The sequence below is a fragment of the Epithele typhae genome, assembly GCF_022376455.1.
Source record: "Epithele typhae strain CBS 203.58 chromosome Unknown BXZ73scaffold_7, whole genome shotgun sequence".
Classification (NCBI taxonomy): domain Eukaryota; kingdom Fungi; phylum Basidiomycota; class Agaricomycetes; order Polyporales; family Epitheliaceae; genus Epithele; species Epithele typhae.
Window position 1 is genome coordinate 109,344 of NW_025954198.1, and position 14,558 is coordinate 123,901.

The window sequence follows — 14,558 nt, forward strand, 5'->3', positions numbered from 1 at the left end:
TTCACGTGGTTATGGGGGATGTTTTTGCAACGGTGTCTCTCGCAGGGAGTGATCGACGACGGATAATGCGTTACACTTGAATATGCGGTTGAACTGGAAGGAGAGGTGAATCGCCTGGCCGACGGTGAGAACGCTGATAAGGCTCGTAATCGACCAAATGGACGCGAGTATGCCGGTCTCGATCGTCTGATGCATGAAAGCTATCAACACATTTATCCTAGGCGCCTTGGGGGTTTTTTGAGCGCGGGGACGTGCGGGGTACTGGTGACGGTCCGGTGGCAAGCATATGTGTCTCCCAGGATCAAGGGCATGAAATTACAGAACTTACATTACGGTTACTATCCCGTTACTGCTCCTCAGCGGACGCTAGCGCTTTCTCGAGCAAGTCGAGAGCGATCGACGCACTCCCCCACGAAGACTGGTAACCTCCGCCCCCATGTCTGCCGGGTGTTCGCCAATCAGTCCAATGCAAGCAGTCCGTCGATGTTCAGACTTACCCGTAGTTGAACACCATAGGAACCTTTCCTTGCCCCGCACGTCTGGGGACCCACTCCACATCGAGCCTGATCCCGCCCTTCCTCTGAGGACGAAAGCCGCAGCCTTCGTCGACGATGAGCTCGCGGAGGTCGTCTATGGTGCCGGCACGGGACTTTCTGATTTCAGCCGGGACGAGCTCGGGGCAAATTGCGAGGCAGCGTTCAAGAATGTCCGTCGTCGTCGCAGGTCGGGCGACGGGGTACCAATCATCCTCTTCTTTAGTGCCGCCCAAGACAACCTAGCGTTTTTTGAGGTTACGGTCGCGATTTCCGGAGTATTTTGGGAGGCACTTACATTCCCAGAGCGCCGCCTGATCACGTACGTCCACATGCCCTTCTCAGCATGGCTGACGGTACGCCCGAACGTGATCCACGGAGCGTTCACCAACACGATCTGGCCGCGGACGGGGAAGACCGCTTTGTCCTCGACTCCGCCAAGGGTGCGTGCGCCGAGACCGGCGCATATAATGAGCCCGTCGACGGATGTTGGTCTTGTCGTGCCGGTGCGGAGGACTTCTGGACCACCCTCAATGATTTGCTGAACGTGTTGCACGGAGCTAGTGACAATCACTCCTCCTGCTTTGAGGAACCGAGAGCGGAGGTATAGCAGATAAATCGGGGTATCGATGTTCACGGTGGTGAATGATGTGGCACACACCGCGCCATGTGCAAGAGACTCTTGAGGAAGCGTCTTGAACTGTAACGTGTAATGTGAGCTTTATTGTAAGACGAATAATAATATTCGTCGAACGTGTGAACAGCGGGGTCAACAATCAAGCCACCACGGGTATGAACATCGTGCTTTCATCCCGAGAGCATTCGTCCGCCGCGAATGAATAACCACTCACGTCTGGCATCCAATCCAAGCCTTCATCACGACCGTCCAGCAAGTAGTCTGTTTGAGAAACACGCATGAAGCAGTGCTCCGCCTCACTGCCCGGCGCAGACAATTCCCACATCACATCGAAGGTTTCGCGGTCGATTGCTGCGGAAAACATCAGAGTTGAACGAGATGCATGAGGGACCACATACCCATCTCTCGAGCATTGAGGCCGGCATGACTGACATGATGCGCTCCCTGGTGCAGTGTTAGAGATGCAGCAATAAGCGATAGGACACGAAACTGCACACACCGCCCATAGGCTGGTATACCTGACCGACTTGGCGTCGGTGCACGAGGTCTCCGCAACGATCGTTATGTTGTATCTACCTTTCTCTTGAAGCTTGACTGCCGTTGTCAATCCTACCACGCCTGTGCGATCACCCAGTTATGAAAGTGTCTTTCTAATGAGGACGCGCCTCCTACCTGCGCCGATCACAACGATATTCTTCGGGACTGTAGACATGTGCGCGAGCAGGAGCTTGGGAGGAAGGAAGCTGTGGAAAAGAGGATGGACTCACGACGCCCACTGCCTTGCATCGCAATAGCTCCGCCGCCATGCCTGGACCGCAGTGCTAACGCTGTCACTCGCCGACCTTCCGCAATCGTCCACCTCTCACGGTGTCTCATAGAGTATGGTTGATAACTAGAGATTGCGCTTTCCTGTACTTGAGAGCGAAGAAAGATTGGTATTGAATATTGAGAGGTGAGATGGGCTGTACATGGGGAGCGGAAGCATAAGCGAAGGAATGTAGCTCCGCCTACTATCTAGAAGTCCATCATCGCGATGAACAACGCATAGAGCTGCTAGCGAAAGGGGAGCACGCAGTCTGCGCCAAAACAAATGGCCCCTTCCCAGTGAGAAAGACGTGGAGAGGGGTGATAAGGTCGGCGACAAAGCCTAGCTGGCTCGCACGAAATTTGCCTTATATTAGGCGCTAAAGGCGACAAGCGCTAGAGCTCCCGGGCCGCTCCCTTCAGCGCGGCAATGATGTAATTCGGGCGCCAGGCAATGACATGGCTTCGCGCAGTACATCCGCTGTGCGTGTGCCCTGGTCCTTCTGAGCTCCCCTCACCATCTGCATCGGAAACGCATGAAGTTCAATACGCCTCTTCCCCAACCCCTGCAGAAGGAATGTCTGAAGGCAGCTCAGATATGTACGCCATTCTCTCGCATGCTTTGTCGTGTGGCACCCGAGAATACTCACTTTCATGCAGTCAAATCCTTCGTCGACAGCGGGAACAACGGGCTTGATGGCGTGAGTTTCTTTCATACGTGGCTCGGAACCTCTTCTAATAGTGTGCTGTCATAGGTCATTCCACGGCATGTCCTCGAGAACGCCAAAGGCTTCGCTATCTTCACCATCTTCAAAGCTGGGTTCCTCTTCTCTGCGAGAGCCGGAAGTGGAGTGGTCATAGCCAAGCTGGAAGATGGAAGTGAGTTCTCTTTTGCTCATCTCATGCGCTGGGCGTGGGGGTATGCACGGCTGTGGATCCACTCAGTGCGCACATGAAAAATCCTTTGCTCACCCGAGCGCGTGTTCTAGCGTGGTCGGCACCAAGCGCGATAGGCTCCGCCGGGCTCGGTCTGGGAACTCAAGCTGGAGCCGAGATGACGGACTTCCTGGTCGTGCTCAACTCAAAGTCGGTGCGTATATGTCCCTTCCGTGTACCATGTAGCGACTGACCATGACACAGGCGTTGTACGTGTAACTTTCCTTTTCCGCTGCGTCGAGTCGAAACCCACAGCATCTGCCAGAAATCATTCATGTCTGCCGGTTCCGTGACCCTCGGCGGTAACCTCAGTGTAGCTGTGGGACCCCTCGGTCGCACCGGAGAAGCACTAGGTTCGCTGAGTACAGCGGCAAACTGGCGGCAATGTATAGCTACTCCAAGACGAGAGGGCTTTTTGGAGGCATGTCGGTCGAGGGCTCGGTCATTGTTGAACGCCAAGACGCGAATGCGCAAGCATACCATTCTGACGTGACCGTGAAGCAGCTGCTCAGCGGAGCAATCACCCCTCCAGAATGGGCTTCACCACTCATCAAGACCCTCGATTTATGCACGGGCATGCCGGGCGGTAGACGCTGGTTAGAGGAATCCAGACCCCACCGAGGGGGTGACTACGTATTCGGTGGGGTAGAAAGCCCCAGTCTGGAGAATGGCCCGGGATCTCGTAACGGCAGTGGCTACTTCCCTAGCGATGGGCAGGCTTCCCCTGGCAAGCTCTCCAAGAAGAAGACCGCCAAGTCAAACAGCATATCATTCCCGCCGGTAAACTGGGGACAGCGCAAGTCTTCCGGGTCCTACTTCTCAGACTACCACGACCCGAACCGCGCTCCAGTCCCAGGGGATGCACTCATGGAGAACGGCAGCTCCAGCTCTCTCGCGAACCGCTCTCCCGAAACACGCTTCTCAGACGATCGACCTTCCCCGCGGTTAGGACGGACGGCAAGCACCGACACGGGCTACTTCGAGACAACGTTCCAATCCGATTTTGTCTCCGAAGACCAGCTGCGCCAGCATCCTCCACTGGGCCGACGTGGACCTCCATCGCCTCTGCTTCTAAAGGATGGTCAGAAGGCAAACAGCGAGGACTTGTGGGAACCGGGGAGCCCATTCAACAACCTCCCCCCGTTCAACCAGGCGCGCTCGAAGATGTCAGACGCCACCAGCCACCGCCGCGCCTACAGCGCGTACGCGCCGCCGTCTACCGGCATGACCGTAGGCCAGGTCGCGTCAAATCCGTTCAACAGCGCTTCCGCAGGGAACAGGCGCACGAGTAGCGCTTTTGGCGACGAAGACGAAGACCTGCTCGGGCTTGGAATCGACTACTCGCGGGACCGCAACCCGTCGGGCGGCTCCGCCATTGCCCCTTCGCTGAGTCGTGGGCGCACCACCAGCGGCTCGTCGGCCTCGATGTCCGGTAAACCGAAGCTCGCGCCCAAGGCCGAGCTCACGCGCCCGCTGCTGCCACACGAGGGCGTCGCGCGCGCGATTGCGCTCTTCGACTTTGCGGCCGTGCAGGTGCGTCCGTATTTTCTTGCGTGCTCGCGCGCCTCGCCCGTGTCTATCTATAGCTGACGCTCGACGTGGGTTCTCTCCCACCGTGCTCCTCTCTTGCACTGCGGTCACTTTACGCAGTCGGGAGACCTCTCGTTTCACAAGGGACAGGTTATCACGGTCACCGAGAAGAGCGCCGACACCAACACTTGGTGGAGGGGCAAGGTGGACGGTAGGGAGGGCATCTTCCCTGCCAACTTCGTCGAGGTGGTTTAGGCGTGGCTACATGGTGTCTCGCTTCTGCAATGAAGGACCCATGGTGCGTCGCTCGTCCTGCTAACTGAACATGTTTCCGAGGATCCACTGCCATACTTATCGGAGCGAGGGTGGAGATTGCGATGCCGTCGAAGTTGAATTGGATATGGGAGTGGCCTGATTCTCTCAGGTCCGGTGTTTGGTCGTATCTTTTCTCCATTACTCATCTCGCTATCCCTTCACCACGGATCTTGTACATCTACAGACTCCTATGCTCGCTATTATGTATACTCGCGTTTCCAAGATCTCGGTTGTGTAGCTATTTCGCGGGGCTCTACTCGCATGTACCATCTTCTACTTGCTTTTGTACGATGTACGATACGGTGTTGCTGGGGAACACCACCCCGTCTCCCGGAGTCCATAATCATGCTTCTTCCTATCGCCCATACATTTGAACTGTACCCTCCACCCTTTTTCGTCCAGAATATGGCGTCGATCGACCACGCTTGCGCCTTCTCCTCACCATCAAACTTCAACCACACATTTGCTTTGGTTCGCCATCTCGACACGCGGTGCCTCATGATGGTGCGTCTTCGACACGTCGGCGATGTCAACCTTCGGGACGTTCGGAGAGCGTGTGTAATCGTGGATGAGTATGTACTTGAGTACGTGCACGCACTCTGTCGCCCGGCGCACACCGAGGATTCCCATGCGCATTGGTCCCGCTCGCAAGACATCAGAAGTCCCGGTCGCAGCTGATTCAATCCCGGCCGCGCTCTTCGGGATCGAGGCACTACTATCACTCCCAGGGTGTTCGGACAGCCCGTAGTGTTCGGACAAACGCAAATTGCGCTCCCGCCCCTATCCCGATAACCACAAGATTTTGCACGTAGATAGCCCTGCTTCTCGTTTACCCATGAATCGTTTTTTGTCTGTTTCGGTACTGATTTCGTCCCGATCTGCAAACTCCGGTGTGGCGAGTGGCATTTCAGCATACCTTGATACCTCTCGGCTCGCATGAATTTGAAAGTGAAAGCTCTGGTATTTTATAGAGTGTGTTATGAGGTCTTTTAATATGTTTAGGCAATTTCTCCGGGACAATTCGTGGGCGTGGAAGCTGAGTCCGAGAAGGGGGTCTCCGAGGAGGGTGACAGACGAGTGACAGAAAGTGCCTGCTGCCCGGAGGTTCAAACTCCGACGCACTACCGCGAATCACGGCGCGTGGGCAGCCCCACACTTTCCTGCGCCTACAGAGCGGAGCCTGAGTCGGCAGCGCACGGCATTGTGACCCCGAGCGTGACCGTTCTCGGAGAAATGTTCGAACATTGGGGTCGACGAAGCAACTCGACGACCGCTCACGCAAAACTTCCTGGATCAGCCTAAAATTCTCGGAATAGTGAAAGTGGCATAATTCAAACGCATGTATCAAGTATCATTGTTATCGGCAGCGGAGGGAGACGGGGGGTGCATTGAACACTCTGGGACGGCGCTTAGCTGTCCGAACACCCTGGGAGTGATAGTATCGCAGAGCCTGCAAGGTTCGAATGTCCAGCTGAGCGCTGAGCACTGTCCGATGGATCCGCACCTTTCGCGGGCCTTCGTCCATACGTGCGTCCGTCCTATTCCCCCAAGGACAGGATCCTCGCAGGCCTGACCGACGCGTCTGTGCCCCGCAACCTCCGGTTCGGTCGCCAGCCTCGTTCCATGCAGTTCCCCGACCGAGTGGCCGAGCCGGCGGCGACTCCGTGCCAGGGGCCCGTATCACGGCAGCGGACCCGACTTGCCTGATCCTCCAAACCCCGCCGTGGAGGCGAGCGGCGGGATCCTTCGCTGGCCATGGGTTGAGGTCCCGGGCGGCGAACACTGTCGCCGTGGGTCTCCGTCCTAGTGGCGCCAGGGCCGAGCACTGCGCTGCTCAGGTCGGGGAATGAGGAAACCCAAGATGGTTTGACCTGGGCTTGCAAGTGCGCGCAGAGCGTACGCAACGGAGCTTAAAGGGCCACGCACCGCATGACGTAGGTAGGACCCGAGCTAGGGCGACAGCGCGGCCGCCGCGCGGGCACCGTGGAGTTGACCGGTTCATGCAGTGTTGACGATCCGAAGAGAGAGGGCCCTGGCGATGCTGGGATTACGGTCCGGACGGCGCGGGTTGGACTGTCGCCGGTCCGTGTGGAATCGGGCCCTCGCGCGTGCTGCCGGACGTGCGGACTGCAGCACTGGATTGAGGTGTGAACTTGGAATGCGGCGAGGTGATGAAGAGCGAAGTGTGGTCGTGGCCTCGGTGTTGGGATGGGTTGCGCGAAGTGAGATGCGAAGGCTCGGGCGGGGTGCCGCAGGGGGCGGCGCTGGATCTGATGTGGGTGGACGAAGAGTTCAGTCGGTCTTGTTCCCGGGGTTGAGAGGAAGAGCGGTGCTGTGCTGAAAGCCGTCGCGAAAAGTCGAGATGGTGAAACAAGTTGATCGCGAGCGGGATCTGCGAATCGCGGCGCGAGTTAGGAGTTCCGAAGTCCAATAGCCAAAATCGTCTGCTTGAATCGTTGTATTTTTGAGGGTCGACGTGAACAAGGCCAGGTACAGTGAGCCGGGTTTTATTAACCGTCGATGATGTTGGGCTGTGAACAGGATAGTTGGCTGGATTTCGTAATATCCTGTACTGACCGAACGCCCTGTCCAAAGGATGTTGCGGACATAGCGCAGACCTGGTGAAACGTAGCTCAGCAGACACCACCACTTGTTTGTTCATGGCATGGAACAGGTCTCTTAGGGGTCTACTTTCGATCGTTACGTAGAGATCTTCGCGAAGACGGAGTGGCGTGTTCACCGGCGGTACCGACGTCTTATTCCGCTGCTCGTCCTGCGGTAAAACTGCGTCGAATCGTTGCTCGTCATCGCGGCGCAAGCCGGCACGAGCGACTGGCTTTGTGTCTAATTTTGCGTGTGAGTGCTGAAATAGCGGAGCACTGTCGTGATGGCTGATACTCCTCGGTCGTGGAGCGGGCGGTTGCACGAGATGAAATGCCAAATGGCCTGCAATTTCTGTAGACCGGCGGAAGGGTCCGATGAGGGAGTGCGGCAGGGGTGAGTGCGGCAGAATGCGATGGAAAGACACAGAGACCGGGGTTGGGATCCAAGAGAGCGAAGAACAGGCAAAACCAGCGCCTGCTCGAAATGGAAGCCGCCAGCGCGGGCGCTCCGAAACCCAAACCCCAGAATTTCCGCAAAGTGGTCCGATCCTTCGGGCGCTTGCCTGCGGGGCAGCTCAAGACGGACGGTGTACAAGACAGTCTTGCTTCCTGCCGCCATGTCTACCCCACCACCCTCCTCGAGCTCGAGCTCGTCAGAGACAAACTCCCCGTCTCCCCCCACCCCCCTCGTTGAACTTAAATCCGACCCCAGCGAGACGCTCGAGTTCCTCCTCCAGACCATGGCTGCACAAGCCCAGGCACAGCAGCAGGCCAACGACTCACCCTTCGACACTACCCAGCATGACTGGAGCCAGCTATCCTCGTGGGCGACGCCTCAGGACCAGAAGTACGACATGTCTGCCGACTTCAACTTCACCCTCCCCATGGACCTCGACTTCGATCCCAACATGGCAGTCGACCCGTCCGCCCTCCAGTTCACCACCATCTTCGACCAGTCGGCCTTCGCTGCACCACACGATAGTTCCTTCATCATGTCAAACGAGATGGTCCCGAACAACCAGATGCTTTTTGGCGACGACTACGCTATGCCCTCATTCGAGCCCCATCCCACTCGCCGAATGAGCATAACCTCGTCTTCCTCCTCCTCTGGGGCCTCACTCTCCCCAGTCATGGAACCCGCGCACGTCGTGTCCGCTTCTCCTCCGTCAGATGTCGTCCTCAACGACCCGGCGTCGGAACTTGCCCACCGTGTAAGACAAATGGCTGGCGTCACCCTCGCTGTCCCGGTCAGCGCGCAGGTACAGCAACTCGCAGCGGCCGGAGGCCAGTCCAAGCTGCCCATCCCGCGCCTGAAGCAAAGTCCGACGCCTGCGCCGGCTCCGAGACGGCCCGCCAGCAAATCTTCTCCTTCTGCTTCCGAGACAGACTCCCCCACCGCGTCCTCTGCGTCCCCCTCCTCGTCCGCGCCGTCAGAGCAGGCCCCATCGCCTCCACCGGAGCTTCTTCAACCCGCTCCTACGCAGACTGTCATCGGCAGGCCGAAGACTAGCCACACTACGATTGAGCGGCGGTACCGGACCAACCTGAACGCGCGTATCACCGGTCTGAAGCAGTCTGTTCCCGCCTTGCGCGTGCTCGAGGTCAAGGCCGGCGTGCCGAGCCCATGGAACGATGTGGTCGACAGCCGTGGCTTCGTGGACGGTGTTAAGGTCGCACGGAAGATGAGCAAGGCCAACATTCTTGGCAAAGCCACAGAGTACATTCGGTTAGTCTTGGACACTCGTTGTCACCCAAGCGTCTCTAACCGTCTTCCAGTGTCCTCAAGAAGCGCGAGGCCCGTCTCAAACGCGAGCAGGATGGCCTCAAGTCCCTTGTGGGCGGTCTTGTTGGCGGACCTGCTCTGCTCAAGGAGTGGGAGCGCGAATGGAAGGAACGTTTCGGTGGTGAGGAGAAGGATGAGGTCGAGGATGATGATGCGCAGTGCGGAAGCGATGACGAGGAGGGTGACGACAGCGACGGTGAAGACGAGGAGGGACGCGCGCGCAAGAAGGTGAAGCTTGCGAAGTCAGCCAAGAAGGAAAAGCCTTACAGGCCGCCGCCGCCGCCACCCGTCCCCGGTGTTCCCGGCGTGGTGCCAGAGAAGCGCAAACGTGGTCGTCCCCGCAAGATTCCTCTCCCCACCTCTGCTCCTTCGATGCCCAACTCTGGGGCTCCCACTCCTGCGGGTGCTTCGCCTATCTTCGCTGTTGACCAGCCTCTGCAAGATTCTTACATGCAGGTCAAGCAAGAGGGCATGCCTCAGCAGCCGGCCACTCAGCAGTACCTCCTCGCTGTCTTTGCGTTTTTCTCCGTCTTCAACTCTCCCTTAACGTCCTCATTCAACGCTCACACGACCGCCCCCCACGAACACCATGGCACCGTCCTCACACCTCATTCACCTACGCACACTCAAATCCCCGTTCACGGCCCTCGCAGCTTCACGCTGAACGAGTTGGCTCAAGCCGCGCACCTGCTTGTCTCGACGTTGCTCTTCTTCTATGTCGTGGTTCCCTGGCTTACCGGAACCCTCCGCAAGTCGAGCATCCCCACCCGTTTTGCTTCGCTGTTCCTCGGCTTTAGGCGTAATGCGCGTCGTTCATTGCCTAAGCCCAATGTCACCGCTCGCAACGCTCTTTTGAACGCCCTCTCGCCCGGTGCTCGCGGGAACCCGGATGAGGCGGCTCAGCTCCGCGCCGCCCTGGGTGTCTCCGATGGCACCATCGGGCTACTCCAGAGCGTGATCAAGGCTGCTCGTCGTGATCGCGGCATCGAGCTCAACCAGCTTGAGCAGCGTGCTTGGGTTCGCCTGGGAGAGCTGATTGCTTTCGATGGTGAGTATATGCGCCTTCGTCGTTGAATCGCTTGTTGACTTTGGTCATCAGGATCTGTCGGTAACTCGACCCGCTTGCAAACGTACTGGTGCATGTCATGGCACATTTCGACCTTCGCCGCCTCAACCATGGACCTCTCTACCCTCGCCCTCATTATCCGTCCCTTCTCCCTCTCCAAGGCGAACGAGCTCTGGGAGCGTGCGCGCCAGCGCGAGTTCCTTCGTGCCCACGAGCGGATCGTTCTGGACAACATGACTGTTGAAGGTGCTGCGGACTGGCTCGCGAAGTGGCGCCAATGGCATGAAACTGAACGCAACGGCCGGTGCACGGCGTGCGAAAAGCGTACTCCCCTCGGTATCCTTGCCGCCATCCTTATACGCGAGCGTCTCCGGAAACACGCCGCCTCCCTCTTCGTCCGCACTGTCGTTCGCACCGAAGTGGAGGCGCGCCGGGCGAACCCCGGTTTCGAGGACGAAGAAGAGGACGAGTCCACCTACGACGCTGACAAGGACCTTCAGGAGGAGCAGGAGCGTAAGGCAACCGTTGAAGCCGGCAAGTCGATCGGCGGCCGCACCGCCGAGCTCGCCATCCTCCTCGAGCGCATCTGGGCTACTGGCTTCGCGTCCCGCGCCGACATGGCTGCCGCGCAGCAGGCCGCTGCGACGGACGCCATGCACGAAGACGAAGACGTCGACGTCGATGCCGACTGTGAGGACGAGCGCGACCTCGCGAGCCAGGACGAGGCTGAGATCCGCGCGCTCCTTACCGCGACGCTCGTCTACCGTCGTATCTTCCCATCCACGATCCCCGCGTGCGCGCCCGCGTGGCCCGCATTCGTGCTCTCCCCGCCACCCAGCCCGACCGCGCGCTCGACACAGCTGCACACGGCCCTGCGCGCCGCGCTCGGCTCACCTGCGTTCGAGGGTGGGGCCGACGGACGGTTGGAGGACCCCGCGCTCGGAGCGGCGCTGGAGGACGCGCGCGACCGCGTCGTGGACATGCTCGTCGAGTTCGAGCGGGCGTGTCGGCGAGGCGGGCGGGCATTTGACTAGAGCCTGCAGGTCGTCGGTTGGATTCTCTGTGTCCCTCTCTTGTAGACTGAGTGTGCTAGTACAGCGTGCGCTCGCGTTTTATGTTTTGAGTTATTCGCTTTGATCTACTTACGTCCGGTTCCTTATTGTCTTAGCCTACGCCCTACTGATATGCTTATGTACAATATAAGTTGCACTGGAACCCAATCCAATTGGTCGCTGCCGTACCTACAATGGAAAGTATAGAGGAGCGTGCGGCGTTGCTGGTACGAACGGAATTAGCTGTCGACCTTCTTTGTTGAGGGTATGAACACGATGCAGCCGGAGTCATGGATAGCAGCACATTCGGAACCGTCCGCTGATATGTACGCAGCGCAGGCATTGGTGATGCGCCCGAATTTCGATCCGTGATTGTGATTCGCGTGCACTGACAGCCCGCGCTCACAAGAAACCCGAGGAATGCCGGGAGAGAGGCTGTGCTGCTGAGGACTAGATTGGTTGAACGAGAATGACTCTGCTACAATACCGGCCAAAGTCGGCCGCCGCAGGCAAGGCATTCTGCGCGGCCTGCCAAACCCACTCCCAGCCACTCGGTGAAATTTGAATGAATCGATGCCATGCTTACTATGTTACGACAGTACCGAGATCGCGTTGCAACTCGCGGACGTACCTGTACAATACGCGAACATCACGTCGCAGTCCAGATGCGGAATGCAATACATTCGAGAGTGTCGCCGAGTCAGATCATTTCCTCATTTCCACGCGAGTCGTGCGTCGGGGCCTGCCGTGCTTCATGGGGAGCCGGGCGAGGAAAGCAGTATAAAAGTCGACACTGAGTGCAGTCTGGTCCTCACTGCTCTCGGTCACCCAGCTTTGCCGTGTCTGTTCTGTCCTTCGCGTCTGCCACCCCTCCCGAGATGTTCTCCTCCTCCACCAAGCTCGCTCTCTTCGCCACGGCTCTCGCCGTCGTCGGTGGTAAGTGCGGTCACGACGTCGTCGTACCTAGCTTGCACAGCACGCTGACCCCTGCGTCGCAGTCCGCGCCCAGGAGCCCAACTGCGCGCGCAACTACACGGTCCACCTCGGGGACACCTGCGACGCCATCTCGGCCAAGACGAACGTGTCCACGTACGCGACTCCTCTCTCGCCCTTGGTCGAGGAGAGTCTGACGGCTTCGCCGACAGGTACCAGCTCGCGACCGTCAACGCGGACAAGATCGACGCCGCGTGCGACAACCTGGCCCTCGGGGAGGTGCGCCTTCTCGGCTCTATGTGATGTCTACTAGCTGGACGCTCACCCGTCGATCTACGTCGTTTCCTGCAGCCGCTGTGCCTCGGGATCGTCGGCGAGGACTGCGACGTGACGCACGTCGTGGTATCTGGGGACTCTTGCGCTGCGATCGCGGGGGCGGCGGGGACGACGACGGATGTCCTGCTTGCGAACAACCCGAACGTCAATAGCGACTGCACGAACATCTACCCTGGGGAGGTCAGTCGCATGCCGGCTCGTTCGAGAAACGAATAGAGTGCTAACCGATGCTGTCTGGGTTCGCGTGCAGGTTTTGTGCACGGCGACCGAGGTGATCGTGGAGTCTTCGTGAGCGGGAGCTGGGGGTGTGCTTTGAAGGTGGTCCGGAAATATTGTCTGTCGTCTTTAATGGGGTTTCAATGGAGAGCCCCCGATCTTCAAAGCCTACGCGTGTAGTTAACGAGCTCTGGCACGAATCCATCATCATCATCATCATCATCCGATCTTCAAAGCAAGTTATGTTTGTTTGATGAGAAATGAGGACTGAATCCGTGCTTAGCCAAATTTCTTCGATCCACTTTCCTATGGCAGAGGATTTTCACGGCATACGAATGAGTTGCGGTAAAGAGAAAGCTGCGAAGAGTGAGGGTAGCAGTGTAGTCGACGTTGAATCGAGGTTACCCACATCCCTGTCCAATTGGATCGTGAGAACATATCCAAACTCCGCCCGGCGCGCCGATCCAGCCCTGCGAGTCTGGACTCCAGTGCGACTCTCACTCTGACTGCCTCTTCGGCATCGCTCTTTGCCCGGTATAGTATAACGAGAAACCTCGGCCTATACTGAATACGCTGCTCCCTCGTCCGGCATACCACCGACCGGCGCTGCGAGTAGCCCTTGAAGCATCCAAGTACGTGCGCTATCCAAAGATATCATAAACCTCCCGTGTCTCATGAGCGTCCCGTGTCACTGTGAAGTGGCAATGGAACAATAATCCCGGCACTATCCCAAGAACAGCCAACTTCGCCGTTCAGTCTCCCCCTTGCCGACGAGAACAAACCGTGCCGACGCGGAAGGATCTACATACGTCTTCGCCACCCTGTTTTTTCGCCCCCTTCGCGAAGACGAGAGGCGCAACAGAGCGCGGCGTTTGTATGGCGGAACCGGTCGTCGCGTGCGCCCCGTTATCTGATATGATAACCCCGACAGCGTTCTAGCGGCCGAAGCGTGGCCGGGCGCTCTCGCTCAATCACTACGGCTGCAGTGCGCCCCAGTGCACGACATCCCGCGGAGACGAGGGCCACGCGATCCCGTGTGCGATTGAGCTTGCGGGGTGGGGACAGTCAGGTGGGACGCCGTCGCTTTCGCAGTGGTTGAGCGTGTTGACCGATACATCTCGTCCCAGACGCGAGGCGACATCCCCTTCAAGAAAAGCGTACACGAAACCAGGAAGGGCCCCAGAACAGTGGCACCTTTCGGCCTGTGCGTGGCTGTTTCTATTCCAAAGTACTCAATATGTGCGCTATGAAAGGCCATTCTTGGAGCCGCTCCTAGGTTTCGGCAGAACAGTCCCGACACGCATGCAAGAAGATGACGGAATCGAAGGCGAGCAGTAGTACCGTGATGGACAGTCCGCGAGTTGCACTCACCTTGTGTTCTGCAGAAGCACATGCGTGGAAACGAGGGGTGAAAAAAAGACGTCCGCAGACCATCGCGAATCGCGAACCGACGAGTTTGGACCACGTTCCACGCGGACGCGACCGAACGGCCGGATAACCACCGCGCTGCGACGTTTGGGGATCGGGACGACCCGCTACGCGGCACCGGAACGGATAGGCTCGAGATAGGTCGCGTACAGCGATCGTTCCAAAGATGCACTCAAAGAGCCACGCGCCGACAGGAGGTGGAACACAAAAGACTGGGGGAAAGGCCGCCAAGCGTGAGGCATAATGTGCGTGTTCAGCACCATGTCGCGATAACCGGAGAATATAGTGTGTTTTTGGGGTGAGTACTTGAATACATCTCTATACTACAAATGTTCCGAGATTCATGAGACGTAAACCATAGTATGTCTTTCGTGTTTTTGCCCCGG

The 14,558-nt window shown here is 58.1% G+C and overlaps 4 protein-coding genes across 4 annotated transcripts; 3 read left to right on the top strand and 1 right to left on the bottom strand.

Moving 5' to 3' along the window:
* Positions 1-346: 346 nt before the first annotated feature.
* Positions 347-1,882, bottom strand: BXZ73DRAFT_88308 (D-amino-acid oxidase; the record flags this gene model as incomplete). The annotated part of the gene is made up of 7 exons (XM_048024893.1): positions 347-440; positions 498-775; positions 832-1,233; positions 1,385-1,521; positions 1,569-1,614; positions 1,670-1,788; positions 1,843-1,882. 7 exons carry the CDS (start codon positions 1,880-1,882, stop codon positions 347-349), a joined length of 1,116 nt encoding a protein of 371 aa, XP_047880843.1.
* A 628-nt stretch (positions 1,883-2,510) lies between these two features.
* On the top strand, positions 2,511-4,695 carry BXZ73DRAFT_88309 (DUF500-domain-containing protein; the record flags this gene model as incomplete). Its single annotated transcript, XM_048024894.1, has 7 exons — positions 2,511-2,574; positions 2,635-2,675; positions 2,730-2,853; positions 2,964-3,064; positions 3,176-3,272; positions 3,320-4,443; positions 4,561-4,695. The coding sequence occupies 7 exons, from the start codon at positions 2,511-2,513 to the stop codon at positions 4,693-4,695; spliced, it is 1,686 nt and encodes a 561-aa protein (XP_047880844.1).
* A 3,280-nt stretch (positions 4,696-7,975) lies between these two features.
* Positions 7,976-11,241, top strand: BXZ73DRAFT_42084 (uncharacterized protein; the record flags this gene model as incomplete). The annotated part of the gene is made up of 3 exons (XM_048018889.1): positions 7,976-9,084; positions 9,135-10,189; positions 10,241-11,241. 3 exons carry the CDS (start codon positions 7,976-7,978, stop codon positions 11,239-11,241), a joined length of 3,165 nt encoding a protein of 1,054 aa, XP_047880845.1.
* Positions 11,242-12,137: 896 nt separating this feature from the next.
* Positions 12,138-12,820, top strand: BXZ73DRAFT_75098 (uncharacterized protein; the record flags this gene model as incomplete). Its single annotated transcript, XM_048022154.1, has 5 exons — positions 12,138-12,195; positions 12,258-12,348; positions 12,405-12,471; positions 12,544-12,708; positions 12,779-12,820. 5 exons carry the CDS (start codon positions 12,138-12,140, stop codon positions 12,818-12,820), a joined length of 423 nt encoding a protein of 140 aa, XP_047880846.1.
* Positions 12,821-14,558: the final 1,738 nt, after the last annotated feature.